Source organism: Mauremys reevesii, linkage group 3 (genome assembly GCF_016161935.1).
Source record: "Mauremys reevesii isolate NIE-2019 linkage group 3, ASM1616193v1, whole genome shotgun sequence".
Classification (NCBI taxonomy): domain Eukaryota; kingdom Metazoa; phylum Chordata; order Testudines; family Geoemydidae; genus Mauremys; species Mauremys reevesii.
In genome coordinates, this window is record NC_052625.1 from 195,158,837 (window position 1) to 195,181,114 (window position 22,278).

Sequence of the window (22,278 nt, forward strand, 5' to 3'; positions counted from 1 at the left end):
AGTATTAAGCAGGCGGGGGGCGGGGAAACGGGGGGAGAACCCGAGGCACAGCAAAGTAACTCAGAGCCCGTGCTGAAGACACCCTGTGCGCATGCGCAAGACCCCCTCCGCCACCGTTTCAGCGCATGCGCTCTGCTGCCCCTTCTCGCTGCCGAGCGGAGGCTCAGCGGGCGACCCTGCGGCTGGGCCCCAGGAGCGGAAGCGGCCCCTACCTCGGTGTTTCGCCACACGCCCCCTTTGATCATAATCCGCGGCATCTTGGCAGCGAAGGCGAGCGGGCTGCGGGAGAAAAGAGACGATGGCGGCGTAGGAGAGACACCGCTAGTCTCTCCGCGCTACGGGCGGTTGAGATTCTGCGCAGGCGCAGTTCGGACAGGGGCGCGGGGAATGTGTCAAAACTCCGAGCCGACGCACAGTTAGTCCGTGAGTCGTAGCTGCACGCATGCGCATTGAGCGGGAACAGTCTCCCGCGAGTGAGATTACAGAAGCTGCGCGTGCGCAGCTCTGAAGGCGGAGAGCGCCCGGCGGTGCTGCGGGCACAGAACCCCGCCGGCTGGATGCAGCCTGCGGGACCCGATCCAGTCCGAGCTGCGGGAGGGGTGGGAGCTGGCTGTCTGACCCTGGCAGCCTCGGAGGGCGAGGGTGCGTGTGTGGCTGTAACCAAAGAGCGTCTCTTGGGCCGGGGTGGTGGGGAGCCGTTTGTCTGTCTGTGCAGGGGAGTGTCCCTGGGGCCGGGGTGGTGGGGAGCTGTCTGTCTGTCTGTCTGTCTGTGCAGGTGTGTGTCTCTTGGGCCGGGGTGGTGGGGAGCCGTCTGTCTGTCTGTCTGTCTGTGCAGGTGTGGGGCTCTTGGGCCGGGGTGGTGGGGAGCCGTCTGTCTGTCTGTCTGTGCAGGTGTGTGTCTCTTGGGCCGGGGTGGTGGGGAGCCGTCTGTCTGTCTGTGCAGGGGAGCGGCTCTTGGGCCGGGGTGGTGGGGAGCTGTCTGTCTGTCTGTCTGTGCAGGGGAGTGTCTCTTGGGATGGGGTGGTGGGGAGCCGTCTGTCTGTCTGTCTGTGCAGGGGAGTGTCTCTTGGGCCGGGGTGGTGGGGAGCTGTCTGTCTGTCTGTCTGTGCAGGTGTGTGTCTCTTGGGCCGGGGTGGTGGGGAGCTGTCTGTCTGTCTGTCTGTGCAGGGAAGTGTCTCTTGGGATGGGGTGGTGTGGAGCCGTCTGTCTGTGCAGTGGTGGGGCTCTGTCTGTCTGTCTGTCTGTGCAGGGAAGTGTCTCTTGGGCCGGGGTGGTGGGGAGCTGTCTGTCTGTCTGTGCAGGGGAGTGTCTCTTGGGCCGGGGTGGTGGGGAGCTGTCTGTCTGTCTGTCTGTGCAGGGGAGTGTCTCTTGGGATGGGGTGGTGGGGAGCCGTCTGTCTGTCTGTCTGTGCAGGGGAGTGGCTCTTGGGATGGGGTGGTGGGGAGCCGTCTGTCTGTCTGTCTGTCTGTGCAGGGAAGTGTCTCTTGGGATGGGGTGGTGGGGAGCCGTCTGTCTGTCTGTCTGTGCAGGGGAGTGGCTCTTGGGATGGGGTGGTGGGGAGCCGTCTGTCTGTCTGTCTGTGCAGGGAAGTGTCTCTTGGGATGGGGTGGTGGGGAGCTGTCTGTCTGTCTGTCTGTGCAGGGGAGCGTCTCTTGGGATGGGGTGGTGGGGAGCTGTCTGTCTGTCTGTCTGTCTGTGCAGGGGAGTGTCTCTTGGGCCGGGGTGGTGGGGAGCTGTCTGTCTGTCTGTCTGTGCAGGGGAGCGTCTCTTGGGATGGGGTGGTGGGGAGCTGTCTGTGCAGGTGTGTGTCTCTTGGGCCGGGGTGGTGGGGAGCCGTCTGTCTGTCTGTCTGTGCAGGTGTGTGTCTCTTGGGCCGGGGTGGTGGGGAGCCGTCTGTCTGTCTGTGCAGATGAGCGTCTCTTGGGATGGGGTGGTGGGGAGCTGTCTGTCTGTCTGTGCAGGGGAGTGGCTCTTGGGATGGGGTGGTGGGGAGCCGTCTGTCTGTCTGTGCAGGTGTGTGTCTCTTGGGCCGGGGTGGTGGGGAGCTGTCTGTCTGTCTGTCTGTGCAGGGGAGTGGCTCTTTGGATGGGGTGGTAGGGAGCCGTCTGTCTGTCTGTGCAGGAGAGTGTCTCTGGGGCTGGGGTGGTGGGGAGCTGTCTGTCTGTGCAGATGAGCATCTCTTGGGATGGGGTGGTGGGGAGCTATCCGTCTGTGCAGGGGAGCGTCTCTTCGGATGGGGTCAGGCGGACCTGTCCGTGCAGTTGCGTGTCTCTTGGGATGGCCATGGGGAATTGTCTGTGCAGTTGGGTGTCGTTTGGGAAGGGGTGGTGGGGAGCTGTCTGTGAAGGTAAGGCAGTGCTTTGGGATGGGGGGTGGAGAGGAAGTGTCTGTGTGTGAAGAAAGTGAGGTCCCTTGGGTTGAGGTGGGATAGAAGTGTGCGTTGCTGGGATTGCCCTGGGCTTCTGTTCCCATTTGACACTGGGTTTTCAGGGCTGGTATTCAGGGAAGCCACCTTTTTCCTTACAAAGAGAGCCTTTGAGAACCACTTCCGTAGAGGAGCGCCACATCAGAAATCTGAACCCCCACGTTCTGGGGGGTTTCACAGGGCATCTGGGAGAAGCTGATACTCAATGAATTCAAAATATGGATCCTCTTCTCCCAGACTGTGCTGCAGTCTCTAGTACCTGTGGCTCATTCAACAGCCAATATAAAAAGCCAGAGGGCCTACCCGAATCTAAGTCAACTCAGGACAGGAATGCTTCCTGCACATTTTTACTGGTTTAAAAATGTTTTCTTCTCCTTTGTTAGTGAATGAAAGACCTACACAAACAGAGGAAACAGACTGGCTGTGCCTAAGTGCTGTCAAATACACCAATTAAACAGACAGGAAAAAAGAGGAAAATATATTTTCTCTTTCACTTACATTAATAAACCTTGTGTTATTTGTAATAGTAGGTTTAACAAAGTGTTAAGTATGGCTGTGGATTAATCACGTGATTAACTCCAAAAAATAAATTGCAATTAAAATATTGTGATTAATCACAGTTTTAATTGCATGTTAAACAATAGAATACGAATAGAAATTTATTAAATATTTTGGATGTTTTTCTACATTTTCAAATATATTGATTTCAGTTACAACACAGAATACAAAGTGTATAGTGCTCACTTTATATCCAAAGAAATAGGATTTTTCAGTTCACCTCATACAAGTACTGTAGTGCAACCTCTTTAGCGTGAAAATGCATCTTACCAATGTAGATTTTTTTTGTTACATAACTGCACTCAAAAACAAAACAATGTAAAACTTTAGAACCTACAAGTCCACTCAGTCCTACTTCTTTTTCAGCCAAATCGCTAAGACAAGCAAGTTTGTTTACATTTACAGGAGATACTGCTGCCTGCATATTTACAGTGTCACTTGGAAGTGGGAAGAGGTGTTTCCATAGCACTTTTGTAGCTGCCATTGCAAGGTATTTACGTGCCAGATATGCTAAACATTTGTGTGCCCCTTCATGCTTCTGCCACCATTCCAGAGGACATACTTCCATGCTGATGACACTTGTTAAAAAAAAATGTATTAATTACATTTGTGACTGAACTCCTTGAGGGAGAATTGTATTTCTCCTGCTCCGTTTTATCCGCATTCTGCCATATATTTTGTGTTATAGCAATCTCGGATGATGACCCAGCACGTTGTTCATTTTAAGAACACTTTCACTGCATTTTTGACAAAATGCAAAGAAAGTACCAATGTGAAATTTCTAAAGACAGCTACAGCACTCAACCCAAGGTATAAGAATCTGAAGTGCCTTCCACAATCTGGGAGGGATGAGGTGTGGAGCATGCTTTCAGAAGTCTTAAAAGAGCAATACTCCGATGCAGAAATTACAGAACCCGAACCACCAAAAAGGAAAACCAACCTTCTGCTGGCGGCATCTGACTCAGATGATGAAAATGAACATAAGTTCGTCTGCACTGCTTTGGATTTTTATCGAGCAGAACCTGTCATCAGCATGGATGCATGTCCTCTGGAATGGCAGTTGAAGCATGAAGGGACATATGAATCTTCAGCACATGTGGCATGTAAATATCTTGCAACATAAGCTACAACAGTGCCATGCAAATGCCTGTTATCACTTTCAGATGACATCGTAAACAAAAAGTGGGCAGCATTAATTCCTGCAAATGTAAACAAACTTGTTTGTTTGAGCAATTGGCTGAACAAGAAGGAGGACTGAGTGGACTTGAAGACGCTAAAGATTTACATTATTTTGTTTTTGAATGCAGTTATTTTTTGTACATAATTCTACATTTATAAGTTCAACTTTCATGATAAAGAGATTGCACTACAGTACTGGTATTAGGTGAACTGAAAAATACTATTTCTTTGGTTTTCTACAGTGCAAATATTTGTAATAAAAAATAAATATAAACTGAGCACTGCACACTTTGTATTCTGTGTTGTAATTGAAATCAATATATTTGAAAATGTAGAAAACATTGACAATTGTTTTTTAAAAAAATTAACAGTATAATTAATCGCCATTAATTTTTTAAATTGCTTGATAGCCCTATTTTTAAGTTGATTGTGCCTCTTTAAATTTATAATACAGGTGTACGGTAGAGTTAATGTGATATAATAACATCCATGGTCACCTGAAGACAGCTTTAAGGTATATTTAGATTTTTACATTTTAAACATCTGGACTTTTTCCTAAAACCTTCTCCTCTCTCCTTAAAACATTAACGTGGCCCTTTCATCACAACACACAGCTATATGTATTACAGTGGTTAAACACTAGGAAGGCTAAGCCTAGAATTGTTTTTCACAACTCAGCTAGCAGCAGTAGAGAAAAACAGCCAGCTGAACCAGGTACAGCAGTACCACGAAGGGAAGCAGGAACTGAAATCCAGGTGAGGTTGCTCTTCTTCCCCTCTTCTAGCAACTCCAGGCCCAGCATTGTGCGGGGGAAACCTTTTGTCTGGGGGCTCAGAGCCTATATAGTCCCACACTTCTGAGACATGTTTGTTCCTGGACAAAAGGAACTGGTGGCAGGAGCCAGCTAGAAACTGAACCAGCAACAGCAGAGGAAAGCAGCTGAAGCGGTGGCCTGGAGTCAGATGATGTTAGTAGCCTCTCACTGGTTTTTACTGCATTTACACTGGAGTTCTCTCCTCTCTGATCGGTGGCTGTTGGCTCCTGCTCCATTACGCCACCTTCCTTCTGGGCTCCCATTTTTCTTTCCCCTCCTTTTAAAGTCCATGCTTAGATTTTTTTTTTAAAACTAATTTGCTCTCAACACAACCCCATCCAACTATTTAAAAAAAAAAAGTAGCTAACATACCTACTGCTGACCATGTTGTTTACTCAGATTAGATGTTCTCCTTTGTCTGTCTTGCTTATTTAGATTGTAAATTCTTTGGAGCAGGGACAGACTCCTATTCTGTGTACACAGTGCCTAGCACAGTGGTATCCTAATCTTAGTGTGGTCCCTAGGTGCTGCCATAAATAATTGAGTAGGGTGTATTTAAAACTCTGTAAACTGCCCCTGCTGTAACCATGTCACCTCTCCTCACACTACACTTTCACGTTATCACGTTTACTGAAGAAGCAAAGGAACACCCAGCTTGTGCAGAAGAAAGTTTTGGTGAAGAAAGTGTTGCTCTTTTCTCAATCATGATCAAACCAACATTCATGCATGGTAATAGGTGGCACTCTGGTGCTGTCTTTCCACTAAAACATGAAACCAAGGTTCTGAACAGTAGTGGCTCGTGAACAGTTTTGGAAAGAATAGGGGTACACCCTGGACAAATTAAAACTGTTGGTAATTAAACTGGCCTACTCCAGATTGCTTCTGTAATTTCATCAGGATATGATAAACTCTCTCTTATTGTTAAACAATTAGCACAACAGATGCTGGTTTAAGTATCCTTCTGTATATAATTGAAATTCCTCTTCTACTGAAGGAATTGTTCTGCTTGAGCATAAAAAGATATTTTTGCACTGCAACGTTCAAGCTCACCTGATTACAAACTAGCCAAAGTGCTCTAGTCAGTTGGAAGCAGCCCAGATTTCAGATATATTTGCTTTCCTTTTATCATTGGTGGGTCACAATCACTTTGCCTCAGTTTCCCCATGAGTAAAAAGATACAAATTACTTACTGTATATGATAGGCAGAATAAATGCCTGTTTGTAATGAATTATGAGATACACTTCTCCCCACTGACTCTCCATACTTTCCCTTCCCAGTCTGAAGTTTGTCTGTCTGAGGGCATACTGCTGCAAGTTACTGAGCACCCTGTAGTCTCACACAAGTCAATGGGCCCTGAGGGCACAAGAGCAGGCCCAGAGATTGTAAGAACTTCAGAATAAGGCAGGTCTACCTATGGTGCCGGTTTAGGCACTCATAATATCCCATAACCGTTTCATATAGGCATTTGTTTAATGGTTGTAGAGCAGTGCAAATTCCTTGAAAGACACTGCAAATGCAAAGTACTATTTTCTTCACATATTTACTTTAAAGCAACATGTGAGTGGAACTACTGGATCTAAGTTACAAACCACTCAGCTTGTAGCAGTATGAGGAACTGTTAGAGTCCTATTTACTCTTATCTTTTAAGATGTCCATAAAGGACTAACTTACATTTATGAAGGTCTTTGCAATGGTGTACTACATACTGTACAAAAGCCCTAAGACTATTTTGAAGGCCTGACAGCCTGTTATTCCAAGGTGGAGCTGTATTGCCTTTCTCACTTGACTTCCCATTAGGGAGGTTCAGTCTAAAAACATATAAGGAAATTAGCAACTCTCACTGACATACATTTATAGTTATGGAGATAGTAGGAATTTCTAAAAGGTTTTGTACTGCAACACTGGCTCTTTAATTGCAGTGAGGCACTGTAGGTAAAGCTCTCTTTTCTCTTAAAAGCTGGGGTGTTTAATGCTGTACACAATTAGTTTTCCAGTTTTCCTTATTTACACTCCTATGCGGTGTTCACACGACACATAGTTTTAGCTAAAGAAAACTAAGTAGCTATCCAAAAATACAACCATTCACTGTAGTTAAACTTTAAATAGAGATAGATCTTACCATTTGCTTTCCACCATGGTCATTAAGTGGATGTGAAGAAAGCAGTTGTAAAGACTCTCTTTCATTTTCACAGCAAAGTAGGCAATATCTTTTCATTATTTGACAGTGTTTTATTATTTAAAAAAAATAGAAATCACTGCTACTAATACAGATCACAGTATTTTTACCTGATCCTTGTGTGTCTGAATCATGAGTAATCCAGTGAAATCAACAGCACTACTTACTTGAATGAGACAAAAATTTCATCCTCTAAATATTTCTCTAGTTGAATACAACCTGTTCTAGAATCAGTTACTAAGCAGGCCATAAAATTTAAGTTCAGGTGATTAATGACTTTTTACAAAAGAACATCTTTATTGATAAGAAACATATGACATGGATCAGGAACATTCTCTTCACATATATTGACATTCATGTACCCTGAAGGCCTTTTTTATATGCAAGAAAAGTAAAGGAATGTACTTCATTTGTTCCACAGAGACCTCCAAGTGTACTTTCATTTCAAAAAGGACCATCATTTTTATATAAATTCACAGTCTTTTGCTTGCTCTTACTACAAAGCACACACCAAACTTCCATATAATGTATATTAATATTCCTTTTGCACACTGAACTCTGATACCAAGAAACAACATGGAACAGCCTTCATCTTATTGTAATTTTTAAAAAAATTTTTTTAGCCCAAATGCCTCCATTAATAGATAAATGAAGTGGTCTAACTTATTATATGAAATGATGTAATTCACCTACACCCATTTACTTTTCACAAAGATGAATTTTATAATACTCTATACTCTGGAAAAGGCACACTGCAAGGTAATAAGAGTTGTGGTGCATGGCATACAAAAACAAGACTAAAGTGTAGAAATCATCTGTCATTACCACACTTTTCCCACTGGCAAGGCTATTCACTCTTTTCCGATGTTTCAACAACTTTTAGATAGGTAAGATAAAAAACAATTGAGCACGTGCAGTTACACCTAGAGAGCACTAGGGGGCCCCACTGGTATAGTGCATAGTTGCCCTTTTAAATTGATTTTTGCTGCGTTCTTCAGAATTTGTGGTTTCAATTATAAATCAAATTAAGAAAGCTTTTTATGTTTCAAATGTAGACTCTACAGCATAACAGGCACTTCTGTGCTATATGAAATATCAGGAAAGATGTGAGATGGACCATTGTAACAGAGGTTTTCAAAGCCTGGTAAGAACCAAAGTACTACAGCATTAAGCACTGGCAACAAAAACCAACAGAAAACCAGACACTTTTTAAAGAAAAAAAAATGAACTAAAAATATCTTTCAGGCCAAACTATGCCCTATTCAGAGGCTATATAAGTAGTTTTATGGGAGCCTGAGGGCTGCTCCTAATTCCATAAAATGGAGCATACTGCAGCCACACTCTGATAATGTGGAGATGCAGCCGAGAGACCATCACCCTCTCCTCAGATCAAGAGAGCAGCTGGTGCTGGAAACCTGTAGTCTCTATGCTACACCTCCATATTAATAAGCAAGACCACAAGGTACATTTGGTCCCCAGTTCTCACCTTAGGTTCCCATACTTCATGCTCTCATTTTCTAGTTTTACTTATTCTGCAGTGCAACTTTCCTGTCTTGTAGCATCAAATAGGAGATTAAAGAAGGGAATACCAAGAATCCCCTAGAGATTTTTCTTTTAATTTACCAGTCTCTTAATCCTTTGCAGTAATTGTAACAGATGCTGGGCAAAAAGTTCTGCCATTACAAATGCCCCGGTGCAAGTAATGCTGCGGAAATCTTAGCACCATACATTGCAGATGCTCAAGTAACACCTACTCTTACTGCATGAAAGAAAAACCCCAATTCCATTCTTGGCTCTCCCACTTGCTGTATTTTTACTAACGTGTAGCTAGATACTTTGTTCAGCTAGCTCTTTCCTTGAGTGGACCTTGCACATGCAATTTTAAAGAGACAGTATAACATGATTTAATGAAATGCTTTGAGGGTAGTCTATCAAAATGTTTAGAAAAAGATTTACCAATTTTTCCATTAACATCTTTAACATTACCACAGTGTTCCTTAACATTACTATGGTTCATTCAAATATATCTCCCTACAAGGGCAAAATTAAATATTTTAATGGCAAAAAATGAATTTTACCCACCTTCGGCAAAAGGGAAATTATTTTAGCACTTGAGACTAATGTTAGGAAAATGCATCAAAACCATGAAAACATTTTACAAACATTAACTAAACTGTTTAATACAAATTGCTGAAATATACATACTACGTTTCCCTTATTTGTCCTTTGTACAGGGCTAACAGAGGAATCTTCAAAAGATACAGGCAGCACTGAAAAGCATAAACTTGAATGTTTCTGAAAAATATACCAGCATTTTGCCAAATGTATTTAAATCAACTGAGTCATTTCCTTCATCTAAAATAAAGAAAAAAGTTTGACCCACAATCAGAGACAGACATTTGGAATAAACACTTCATTGATAATGATCTGTATCAACAAAGAACATGAGCAAACAAGCAGCTCTAGTAAAGTCTCATTTAAGGAGACAGTTTAAACTGTAGGACTCTTAATGGATCCACAGCTTTTCTATCAAATCCTCTTAATGAAGGAGATTTTCTGATATGCAACAGAACACTTGGAAAGCAGGCATCAAATGGTAGGTTGGAGGTATCCATTATTTGTATCTTGTGCTTCCTACTTCATTTCTTGCAAACAGTTTGGAACTTGTCTTGCAAAGTGCTTTGAGGGGGCACAGTATTTTACAAGATTAGGCCTTTGAAGGACAGCAATACAAAACTTTAAGGACATTTCTACTCAGAGTCCAAATCAAGAGTTAAGCCTCAAAAGTACTGATGCAGCAGTACTCACCAAAGCCGAATCCACATTAGTAACTTGTTTTCTGGGGTGTGTTTATATAAACATGCCCACTCTGCATTTCTATAATCAATTATTGTAACTAGTGGTTTTGTAAGTCACCCTCTCTTGATTCGGTCCTCTTGCAGTATTAGGTAGTTGCGGCAATATGAGTAGTTGCAGAAGGACTTCAGAGCAGTGAGTGCAGGTGGTAACCAATAGGTAGGACTAATTTGTAACTAGATTTTTGATCTGCAGGTTACTGATTTGTGATAGAGAAGAATTTGATTTAAATTCTTTTCAGAAAGACAGCATATTTTGGTTGTAAAACCCAAGTAAGTGCGACAGGAAGATCTTAGTGTAAGGGTGACCCAGCAGTGGAGTACAGCCAATGTCACACCCTCTTCCTTGCTGACAGGATAGTGGTATAAAGTGCGCTTACTGAATAGTTGAGCATTAGCAGAAGTTTGTCTGAATGTTCCAAACTGAGATAGTTTAACAGCCCCTTGTGACTTTTATAGGCCAGTATAATTTAGAAACAGCTCTGAGGCTTCTTTAAACACAGCAGTGGAAGTAATGCTCATAGCAATAGGGCAGTGTTTTATGTCAGCATTCCACGCCATCCCCTGACTTCCACTCTATATGCCGTGGGAATACCCAGGAGTCTGGTCCATAATCGTTGCCATGCCAATTTTACCTAGTGCCAGTTGAAGACATTTCATGTAGGTGGGATACAGGGCAAAGAAATTGTGCTCTTCTCCCAAGGTGCAAGTTCAAACTACCGCAAACTTTCTAGCTCTAAGCTTGTAACTCAGGAATTTTAACAAATCCCAGTTTTATTTTCCAGTTTATAAATGCTGTTTCTTATGTTTCTCTAAGAGATGTATGGTGGAAAGTGTTACATTGCACTTTTGGCATTTGTACATGTTTTATCCTTGTGTGTTTTTACATGTTTCTCCAGAGCACATCTATCTATTGTGGAAAACTCACACTTGTTGCAGCGTAATTTTAAATGAGTTAGTAAGTGGCGCTTCAGGTGGCTAGAAGTGCGGAAAGCAAGAGCACACTGATCACATTTGTATGGCTTTTCACCTGTATGAATTCTCAAATGCTGCTTGAAGTTTCCACTATGGGCAGTAGCATAGCCACACTCTTCACACTTGTATATTTTGACAGGTAGCAGCGATTGCTCTTGGACTTTGCTACCAGCCAGGTTTTTTTCATCTGAATGTGAAGCTAAATGCCACTTAAGGGATTGCCATTTGTCTGTTGAATAGTCACAGTTCCTACATTTGAGGCGTTCCATCTTTAAATGCACAAGCTTGTGTCGATTTAGATGACCTGAAGTACGAAACTTCTTCTGACAAGTGTCACAGCTGTGGGGTTTTTCTCCTGTATGAATCCTTGTGTGTAGCTTGAGGTTGCTTAAAACATAAGTGATGTAATTACACTGTTCACACTTGTAAAGTTGTGAAAGACTTTGTGATGGCAGAACATGTTCATTTTCTTTGCCCTCATGAACATCCATCTGTTTCTGCAGGTCTTCTGAGCTGAATATGGAACGGACACACTTTAAGTCTTTTGAGGAGATAAGATCTTCCCTTTTAGGGCAGGTGTCCTTATGTATTTCACAGTGTAGTTTAAGATCGTCCGAAGTGCTGCCCAAATAACGGTCACATTCTTGACCTTTCTTTATGTGCACAAGACTATGTCTCCGCAAATGGCTGGAGGTGCGAAACATCTTGTTGCACTCCTTACACTCAAATGGTTTTTCGCCAGTGTGTATTCTAAAATGCAGCTTGAGGTTGCTAAAAATGTAAGTGGAATAATCACATTGTTGACACTTGAACAGTTTGTGGGAAGTCCCAATAGGAGGCTGTACATCAATACACTTAGCATTTTCCACAGCTTTGGGAGCATTTGTAACTATCTCATTACATTCTTGAACTTGTGAACGAGTGACCTTCTGAAAAAACAGATGCTTCTCTTTGCAAAACACTAAATCACACTGATCGCTCTTGTAAATACTGAAAAGAGTTTCTGATCCAGTCCTCACAACAGGCAAATTGTTGGTTCCCTGGCTGCTTGGGCACGTTTTTTTGCCATAGCATAGATTCATATCCCTCTCAAATTCATTCGCCTGTTCAAGTTCTGCTCCTGAAGCCAGTATTTCATGTGTCTCATTAAGCAGGTGATCAGCCCATTTATTGTCAGAACTAGAAGAAACCCAATCCTTTTGGTAATCATTGTCATCTTTACATGCTTTGCTTTTACTGTATTCATTATTCTCATTTGCATAATCATTTGCAAACATCTCATCACAGCCTTTAACTTGGGTATGAAATTTCTCATGAAAGCAGCGCAGTCCTTTAGAGTAAAATACTACATTACATTGATCACATGTATAGCTCTTTGGAGGACTTTTAGTTCTCTTCCCCTCAGCAGGCAAGCCAAGGTGTTGCTGCCCTTGGTACAATTCTTTGCCAGCATGTATATTTGTGTGTCTCTTTAAGCCACTTGTGCTTGTGAATGACGACTGGCAGAATTCACAGGAATACGGCTTAGCCCCTGTATGAATGTAACTGTGTTTCACCATGCTTGCAAAATACAGTGAAAAAAACGTACAGAACCTGCATTTGTATAGTCTATAGCCAGCATGCCAGTACATGTGATTTAGCATGTAGGACAAGCTAACACAAGAATAGTCACACTGGGGACACTGATAAGGCTGTCTGCCTTTGTGTCCCTTCATATGATAAACAAAAAGCTTAGGATCTGGTGAAGCAAAGAGACAAATTTTACAAGAAAAAATAACTGGAGCATCTGCAGTTTTACAGTCCCTTTCAATTTTGATGAAGAATTTCCCATACTTACTTTCCTTTTTTTTATTCACAGATTGTGTTTTTGCTGGGTTCTCCTTCCTGGCTTTTTCAGTGTTCATACTTCTACCTTTTCTTGTATTTTTCAACCTGGCCATTTTCTTATGAAATTTAAGATGGCGTTTAACGTTGACAGAAAAGAAAAAGCTTCTTTGGCAAAAGCAGCATTTGTGAATTTTTTTATCCTGATGTGCTAAATGAATATGTTTCTTTAGAATATTTTTACTTGTGCACACAGAGCTACAAAACCTGCATTTCACATTCAGTGTCTTCTCATGCTTGCATGTAGAACAAGACCCCATAGAAAGAGCTTCGCTGTTGTGCTCATTACCTAGTAGGAATGTCTCTTCTTGCTGCTTTACATTCGGATGTTTTATAATCACATGAGAAACATCACAATCTTCTTGCTTATCCATCTCCCTGGGAGAATGAATTACAGACTGATGAATAAACTCTTCAGAAATATTTAATCCAGGATTATCACAAGCATTCATTGCCAAGTCCCCTATATCTTCTAGCAACTCTCCTGCTGTAGAAAAGTCACCATTAATACAAGTAAAACAAACACTTTGGACGTGCTCTATTTCTTTTACAGCATTCAGATCTTCAAAGTTGCTATCCATTCCACAATTCAGAGTTTCATCTGTAGAGCCATTTCTCATTCTTGTTCTGTCATCAGTTTTATTCTTTGCTTTCTCTAGAGGGACAGTACCTAAAAATGTAAGAAAAAATACATGTGACATGTCATCCAGTAATCTTCTATAGCCTGGCATGATCTGAGGACTGGAGATGCAGGTGGAAACTCTGGTCGAGTTTAGAAGGGGGTTCGAGCAGATGATGGAACAAAGACATGAGGAGGCTGAAAGGATAAGCTCAGACTTGCAGATGGCAGCAGGACCAAAGAATTCTGAGGAGAGACTGCTGGGTGAGGAAAGTGGACGGTGGAAGCATGTGACTAAGAGAACCAGGTAGAGGAAAAGACGGGCCAGTGAAGGAGAAATAGAGCTCAGGAACAGGTTTGCAGAGTTGGAAAATGAAGAAGGGGCACAGCAGGTGGTCGCTGAAGGTGAGAGGGCAAGGAAAAAGAGAAGAGCTGCTAGTCCTACAGGAAGAGGGGAAGAGTCAATGGAGACAACACCAAATATGAGCCCCAGGAGGGTATGCCCAGTGGTCTGTGATGGGATGTTAGATGGGATGGGATCTGAGTTACTGCAGAGAATTCTTTCCTGGGTGCTGGCGGGTGAGTCTTGCCCACATGCTCAGGGTTTAACTGATCGCCATATTTGGGGTCGGGAAGGAATTTTTCTCCAGGGCAGATTGGCAGAGGCCTTGGAGGTTTTTCACCTTCCTCTGCAGCATGGGTCACTTGCTGAAGGATTCTCTGCAGCTTGAGATCTTCAAACCACAATTTGAAGACTTCAATAACTCGGACATAGGTTAGGGGTTTGTTATAGAAGTGGATGGGTAAGATTCTGTGGCCTGCTTTGTGCAGGAGGTCAGACTAGATGATCATAATGGTCCCTTCTGACCTTAAAGTCTACGAGTCTATGATCTCAGTAACTCCGGCCTAAGTGATGATAGACTAAATGGCAACAACAAAAGAGCCCTAGTGATAAAAGTGGAGAATTACTTACTGCCAGCAGATTTTGTATTCAGAGTAGGGAATGCCACTCACTGATGCTAAAAAAGGTAAAATGATTTCCTTATATAATTTCACTCAGCTGTAGTAGAAGTGGACCACGCAACATAACTACTGGTTCTCCAAGAGTATTCACCAACAGCCATATCTTCATAGCCCTTAACTTTGCTCACCAATAAGGATGAGGTAAAGTGCTAAATTAGGGACTGAAACCACTGACTAGAGGTATAAATAATGGGGGAAGCTTGCCCTGCATCTCTCCTACAACAATACAGACAGAATTCCCAACCTGCAATACACCTGTTATTTTGGTCCTGGCCTACTTGTGAGCACAAACTGCTGGCTGGACAAAGTCTGTGCAGAAATTTTGTGCTGGGCATGAGAATGAGACCAAGTTCATTTTCATTCACACCAGTAAATCATGTACCACGTTTCGCCATACAATCATTGAATGAACACTTCTGTGGACAGGTCTTGAAAATGTACCTAATGCCTACTAGTTTGATGACTCAGTTTACTTGCCAGGAAGGAAAAATGCCTGTGCCACCACAGTGCCACTCCACTCCAAATTAAAGCAACAGAACAGCTGTGTATCTTTCTATTTCATAAATGTATTGCGTGTGCCTCTACTAGGGGTGGTCAAATAGCAGAAAAAAAAGTAAGAGTATATCAAATTCCACCATTATTAATCTCTTTCTTTCCTATACTACAGTATGGTGTAACTTTATCCTGAGCTGTCTTCAGTGCACTTCCTTTCTCTTCCCCCTTTCCCACTCTTGTGTTTTGTACCTCTTTCTTTTCTCACTTCTTCCCCAAATCTCTCTCAATACCATACTTCTGTTTTTTAACCTTAGCTCGTGACTATGTCCTTGTCCTTTTCTCTCTTACCTTCAGTCTCAACACATCTCTCTGCTTTTTTACAATGGAGAGCTGGCTGGCACTCTTGATTGCAGTCAGAGGAACTGATTGCAGAAGTCTCACGTTCCTTTCCATCTTTAAATATTGCTCCTGGAATCAACTGCCTAGTTGTCTCAATAGTCAGACCATCTCTATCCTTATTGTCACCACATGAGAGAGGAACAGAAACCTTTTGGCAATCGATGTCATCCTTGCATTCTTTGCTTTCGACACATCCATTTATCTCTCCAGGGTCCATTCTGGGAGCTGACAGACATGACAGATAATTTTGGCTGGGTTTGCTACTGCCCAGAGCATGTTGATCACTTATAGAAACTTGGGGTGAATTTAATTTCTCAGACACACTTAAAGTAACCTGCTCTTTCTCTGGACATTTTAGAACAACTTCTTCATTCAAGCTGGGCTGCACTTGACTCCTTAGATCACCACCACTTGAAGGCACCTGTTTTTCCACTTTGGTTTTTTTTAGATCACCCTCATTGGAAGTGAGCACCTTTTCTTCTTCACTCTTCAAAATATCATCATCACTCAAAACTGCCTGCTCTTCATCTTCACTTTCTAGAAAATCATCATCACTCAGCACAAAGATAGTGATGGGAAGGTCAATTTCAAAGACCTCAGACTCTGAAAATAGACAAAAACAGTATTAGCACTCTTTCAAAAACAAAAAAAACCCAAGGCACATAGCTCTCTTCAATGTAGAGTAAGATAGAAGCCCATCTACATAATCAAAAATTGCATTGCTACTTGGCAGTTCCAAGATCTACTGCGCACAACATTTCTAAGACACCTTGTTTCCATAGCCATGGTTCACAGGCATTGCAACTACCATCAGAAAACACAATCTCTGAGCACATCATTGACACAGCTACAGGCTGGGCTGAGCAGTCCACACCAGTAATCTACATATTGTGCAGTGTTACAGCTATGTCTCCACAATCAGCAGGCATGAGAACTATTACTATTATCTGCATTACAATAGAGCGTAGAGGCCACAACTGAGATCAGGATCCCATTATGGTAGGCACTGCACTCTCATACTCGTATGCACACACACTACGAACGTCAGACCCAAAGTTAGTTTACAATCTAAATATACAACACAGGCAAAGGGTAGGAAGGGAAACAGGCACAGAGAGGAAAAGCGATTTGATCAAGGTCACACAAGAGGACAGTGACATAGGCAGGAACTGAATCCAAGTCTCCTGACTGCCAGTCCAATGCCCTATCCACTAGACCACACTGCCTCAAGACACCAAGGTTCTCACTGGTCTTGGCTTTGCTGGAGAAATGTCTGGAGAAAATATGAAAAATAAAGTTTATTACTAAATATAAGCTTTAATAAATATAAAAACAAAAGAAAAACATTTTTCTTCTTCTCTTGTAAATTAAAAAGTTTCCTAATTTCTAAACATCTACAGCAAATTAGAGCTCTGTGTCCTACGTTCTTATAAAAATACGTAATCTAAAAAATCCCACCTAAACACTTCTGTATTTCCTCAGTTTTTTTTTTTAATTTATCTTTGGGGAGGAGTGGTGGGGGCAGGAATGTGAGAAGAGGGATCAGGGGTCATCTTATCATGTAACTTAAATTCTTAACTCTTCGGGGAGTAGGAATTACGTGTTCTTATTTGTCTGCAGAACACCATGTTCAGCTACAGCACTGTCACAACGTAAGAATGGCCATACTGGGTCCAACCAATGGTCCATCTAGCCCAGTATCCTGTCTTCCGACAGTGGCCAATGCAGATGCTTCAGAGGGAATGAACAGACAAGGGCAATTAATTTAGGGAGCCATCTCCTGTCGCCCAGTCCTAGCATCTGGCAGTCAGAGGCTAAGGGACATCCAGAGCATGGGGTTAAAGTCTATGAGATGATGAAGAACGTAAGGTCAGAAGGGACCATCATGATCATCTAGTCTGACTTTCTGCACACTAGAGGCCACAGAACCTCACCCACTTCTGTAATAGATCGCAAACCTCTTGGTGGTTACTAAAGTCCTCAAATCATGGTTTAAAGACTTCAGGTTACAGAGAATCCACTATTTACACTAGCTTAAACCTACAAGTGACCCATGCTGCAGAGGAAGGCAAAAAAAACAAAACGCCGGGGTCTCTGCTAATCTGGCTCGAGGGAAAATTCTTTCCCGACCCCAATATGGCAATCAGTTAGTCTCTGAGCATATGGGCAAGACCCACCACCCAGACACTTAGGAAAGAATTCTCTCTAGTAACTCAGAGCCCTCCCCATCTAGTGTCCTTAATAGCCATTGATGGACCTATCCTCTATGAAATTATCTAATTATTTTTTGAACCCTGTTATACTTTTGGCCTTCACAACATTCCCTGGCATATTGTGAAGAAGAACTTCCTTGTGTTTGTTTTAAATCTGCAGCCCATTAATTTCATCAGAAGATCCCTGGTACTTATGTTATGTGTAGGGGTCAATAATACCTCCCTATTCACTTTCTCCACACAATTCAAGATTTTATAGACCTGTATCATATCCCCCTTAGTCTTTTCCATGCTGAACAGTCCCAGTCTTTTTAATCTCTCCTCCTATGGAAGATGTTCCATACCCCTAATCATTTTTGTTGCCCTTCTCTGTACCTTTTCAAATTCTAATATATCTTTTTGAGATGGGGCGACCAGAACTGCATGCAGTATTGAAGGTGTGGGTATACTATGGATTTATATAGCAGTTTTATATCATTATTTATCCCTTTCTTAATGGTTTCAAACATTGTTTGCTTTTTTTGACTGCTGCTGCACATTGAGTGGATGTTTTCAGAGAACAGAAATTAAAAAGTAGAGTGACTAGAGTGAAATCCCTGCAAGATCATGGACACTTTTCAAAGATACCATAATAGAGGCCCAACTTAAATGTATACCCCAAATTAAAAAACACAATAAAAGAACGAAAAAAGAGCCACCATGGCTTAACAACCATGTAAAAGAAGCAGTGGGAGATAAAAAGGCATCTTAAAAAGTGGAAGTCAAATCCTAGTGAGGTAAATAGAAAGGAGCACAAACACTGCCAAATTAAGTGCAAGAGTGTAATAAGAAAAGCCAAAGAGGAGTTTGAAGAACGACTAGCCAAAAACTCAAAAGGTAATAACAAAATGTGTTTTACGTACATCAGAAGCAGGAAGCCTGCTAAACAACCAGTGGGGCCCCTTGATGATCGAGATACAAAAGGAGCACTTAAAGACGATAAAGTCATTGCAGAGAAACTAAATGAATTCTTTGCTTCAGTCTTCACGGCTGAGGATGTTAGGGAGATTCCCAAACCTGAGCCGGCTTTTGTAGGTGACAAATCTGAGGAATTGTCACAGATTGAGGTGTCACTAGAGGTGGTTTTGGAATTAACTGATAAACTTAACAGTAACAAGTCACCGGGACCAGATGGCATTCACCCAAGAGTTCTGAAAGAACTCAAATGTGAAATTGCAGAACTACTAACTATGGTTTGTAACCTGTCCTTTAAATTGGCTTCTGTACCCAATGACTGGAAGATAGCTAATGTAACGCCAATATTTAAAAAGGGCTCTAGAGGTGATCCCAGCAATTACAGACTGTTAAGTCTAATGTCGGTAAAGAATAAAATTGTCAGACACATAGAAGAACATAAATTTTTTGGCAAAAGTCAACATGGTTTCTGTAAAGGGAAATCATGTCTTACTAATCTATTAGAGTTCTTTGAAGGAGTCAACAAACATGTGGACAAGGGGGATCCAGTGGACATAGTGTACTTAGATTTCCAGAAAGCCTTTGACAAGGTCCCTCACCAAAAGCTCTTACATAAATTAAGTAGTCATGGGATAAGAGGGAAGGTCCTTTCATGGACTGAGAACTAGTTAAAAGACAGGGAACAAAGGGTAGGAATAAATGTTAAATTTTCAGAATGGAGAGGGGTAACTAGTGGTGTACATCAAGGGTCAGTCCTAGGACCAATCCTATTCAATTTATTCATAAATGATCTGGAGAAAGGGGTAAAAAGTGAGGTGGCAAAGTTTGCAGATGATACTAAACTGCTCAAGATTGTTAAGACCAAAGCAAACTGTGAAGAACTTCAAAAAGATCTCACAAAACTAAGTGATTGGGCAACATAATGGCAAATGAAATTTAATGTGGATAAATGTAAAGTAATACACATTGAGAAAAATAACCCCAACTTGTAGCTAATTTAGCTACAACTAATCAGGAAAAAGATCTTGGAGACATCATGGATAGTTCTCTGAAGACATCCATGCAGTGTGCAGCGGCAATCAAAAAAGTAAACAGGATGTTAGGAATCATTAAAAAGGGGATAGAAAATAAGACAGAGAATATCTTATTGCCCTTATATTAATCCATGGTATGCCCACATCTTGAATACTGCATACATATGTGGTCCCCTCATCTCAAAAAAGATATACTGGCATTAGAAAAGATTCAGAGAAGGGCAACTAAAATGATTAGAGGTTTGGAACAGGTCCCATATGAGGAGAGATTAAAGAGGCTAGGACTTTTCATGGAAAAGAGGAGACTGGGGGATATGATAGAGGTATATAAAATCATGAGTGAAGTGGAGAAAGTGGATAAGGAAAAGTTATTTGCTTGTTCCCACAATACAAGAACTAGGGACCACCAAATGAAATTAATGGGCAGAAGGTTTAAAACAAATAAAAGGAAGTTCTTCTTCACACAGTGCACAGTCAACTTGTGGAACTCCTTGCCTGAGGAGGTTGTGAAGGCTAGGATTATAACAGGGTTTAAATGAGAACTGGATAAATTCATGGAGGTTAAGTCCATTAATGGCTATTAGCCAGGATGGGTAAGGAATGGTGTTCCTAGCCTCTGTTTGTCAGAGGGTGCGGATGGATGGCAGGTGAGAGATCACTTGATCATTACCTGTTAGGTTCACTCCTTCTGGGGCACCTGGCATTGGCCACTGTCGGTAGACAGGATACTGGGCTGGATGGACCTTTGATCTGACCCAGTATGGCCAGGGGCAGGGGGAGATAACTCAGTGGTTTGAGCATTGGCCTGCTAAACCCAGGGTTGAGTTCAATCCTGGAAGGGGCCACTTAGGGATCTGGGGCAAAAATCAGTACTTGGTCCTGCTAGTGAAGGCAGGGGGCTGGACTCGCTGACCTTTCAAGGCCCCTCCAGTTCTAGGAGATAGGTATATCTCCAATTATAATAATAAAAAAAAAACATTCTTATGTTCTTAATGACTCAACAATCTCTTTCTTGAGTGATAACTAATTTAGACCCCATCATTTTGTATGTATAGTTGGGATGTTTTCCAATGTGCATTACTTTGTACTTATCAACACAATCTTTGTTCTGTGTTATAACTGCTTACTGCAAACACATCTGGACATAGTACACCTCTACCTCGATATAACGCTGTCCTCGGCAGCCAAAAAATCTTACTGTGTTATAGGTGAAACTGCGTTATATCGAACTTGATTTGATCCCCGGAGCGCTGCTTTACTGCATTATATCCAAATTTGTGTTATATCGGGTGGCATTAAAATGAGGCAGAGGTGTAATTAGTACTACGAAAATTTCAGTGGATCCCTTAGAACAGTTAAAAGCTTGCAGGACCAAGTCATCATGTCATACGGTTTCATCTTGAATTCACACTGTCACCCCTGCAGGACTATGTGAGTCATTTGGCATAGCTCACCTATTGTTTCGGACAGAACATCCCAGATTTATTCTCTAGGAATTCAGGTGAAATTAATCAAACCCCACAATCGCTACTCTGGATTTTGTTCCAGGTTGCAAACCGTATTTCCCGATTACAAGCCTAAGGAGTGTTGGCAGCGAGGCGGATACCGTCACATCAGAGGAGCCCGCTTCGCCAAGGAGCTCAGGCACCTGTGACTCAAGTGAGCCCAGAGGCATCATCTCCACTGCATCGGCAGGCTAGTGCCACCCACCCGGCCGGGCACGCGGAGCTCGCAGGCTCCCGGGGGCTCGAGCTCCCCGCCAACCATCCGGCGGGCAGAGGGGACCCTCGTTCTGAACGTGCCCCCGCCTGGGCCCGCTCGTCCCCGTGGGGGTTGGGCGCCCTGCAGCTCAGCCAGGCCGGGGAGCCCCGGCACCTCCCCCGCCTTGACCCAACGCCCCCGGCCCGGCCCGGCCTCCCGCTTGCAAATCAGGGCCGGAAACCGGCGGCTCCCCGGCGCCCGGCACCTACCGCCGCTCCCTGCCGGCTCCGGACTCCGCAGCGCCCCCGACATGGCTCGGGCCGGCCCGCGGACCTAACAACCGCCCGGCACCTTGGAAACGTGCCAGTACGCGTGCGCCCAGCTTTCCGCGCGCATGCGCGTTATGGGAGCGACGCCTCAGCCCGCACCTTGCCCGGGGGAGCTTTGGCGCAGGCGCGGGGGAGGTCCCAGGCTAGGGGCTCTGCTGCGCGACACCTGCCTGGGCGCCTGCCCTGCTGCCCGGCGTGCGCCGTGCGCGCACTAACTGGGGCTCGACGTGGGGGCCAGCCCGGGGGCAAAGCCCACCGCGGGGCTGCAAGGGCAGCGGCCCCCCCGTACTCGGGGGTCTGGAGGGCGAGGCCCCCCCCAAGTAGGAGAAAACGTGAAAAATAGGGGCACAAGGGAAAGTCTGGGCCACGCAGACTGGCTCGGAGTTGGGTGCTAAACCTGGCTGCAGCCCTGCCTGGGTGGGTGAGACCCCCCCCCCATGCAGGATCTGGTAAAAAGATTTATGGAACCTAAATGACTCCGTTAAAACAGCACCACATTTCAAAGGTGACCCCGTGGGCCCCTCCCACGCAAGTTTCCCCTTTTGGGGTGACAGAGCAGCAAATATAGTAGCAAGCGTCTTCATAAACAGACTTTCCTGGAAGGACCCCCATTGGGGTCCCCGCCCCCGCATTAGGAATCTTTC

The 22,278-nt window shown here is 43.5% G+C and overlaps 2 protein-coding genes and 1 long non-coding RNA gene across 5 annotated transcripts in view; 1 reads left to right on the forward strand and 2 right to left on the reverse strand.

The window, feature by feature from the left end:
* Nucleotides 1-403, reverse strand: part of CDC5L (cell division cycle 5 like) — a 49,409-nt gene extending 49,006 nt beyond the window's left edge. Inside the window, exon 1 of the mRNA XM_039530931.1 lies at nt 213-403. Coding sequence (XP_039386865.1) covers nt 213-257 — 45 coding nt within the window. The 5' untranslated portion in view covers nt 258-403. The remainder of the gene's footprint in view (nt 1-212) is intronic.
* Nucleotides 293-9,499, forward strand: LOC120401233. Of its 2 annotated transcripts, XR_005596319.1 has the most exons (5): nt 293-423; nt 4,617-4,676; nt 4,841-4,917; nt 8,209-8,297; nt 9,388-9,499. It is a non-coding gene; the product is annotated as an uncharacterized LOC120401233 (long non-coding RNA). The 2 variants fall into 2 exon arrangements; XR_005596320.1 differs by lacking the exon at nt 4,841-4,917.
* On the reverse strand, nt 7,427-21,696 carry LOC120401231 (zinc finger protein 845-like). 2 transcript variants are annotated; one of them, XM_039530930.1, is made up of 3 exons: nt 21,575-21,696; nt 15,353-16,006; nt 7,427-13,537 (listed from the first exon to the last, which is right to left on the reverse strand). In XM_039530930.1, the coding sequence occupies exons 1-3, from the start codon at nt 21,615-21,617 to the stop codon at nt 10,845-10,847; spliced, it is 3,390 nt and encodes a 1,129-aa protein (XP_039386864.1). In that variant the 5' UTR covers nt 21,618-21,696; the 3' UTR covers nt 7,427-10,844. The 2 variants fall into 2 exon arrangements, with proteins under 2 accessions (XP_039386864.1, XP_039386863.1); XM_039530929.1 differs by having other exon boundaries at nt 7,427-13,543.
* Nucleotides 21,697-22,278: the final 582 nt, after the last annotated feature.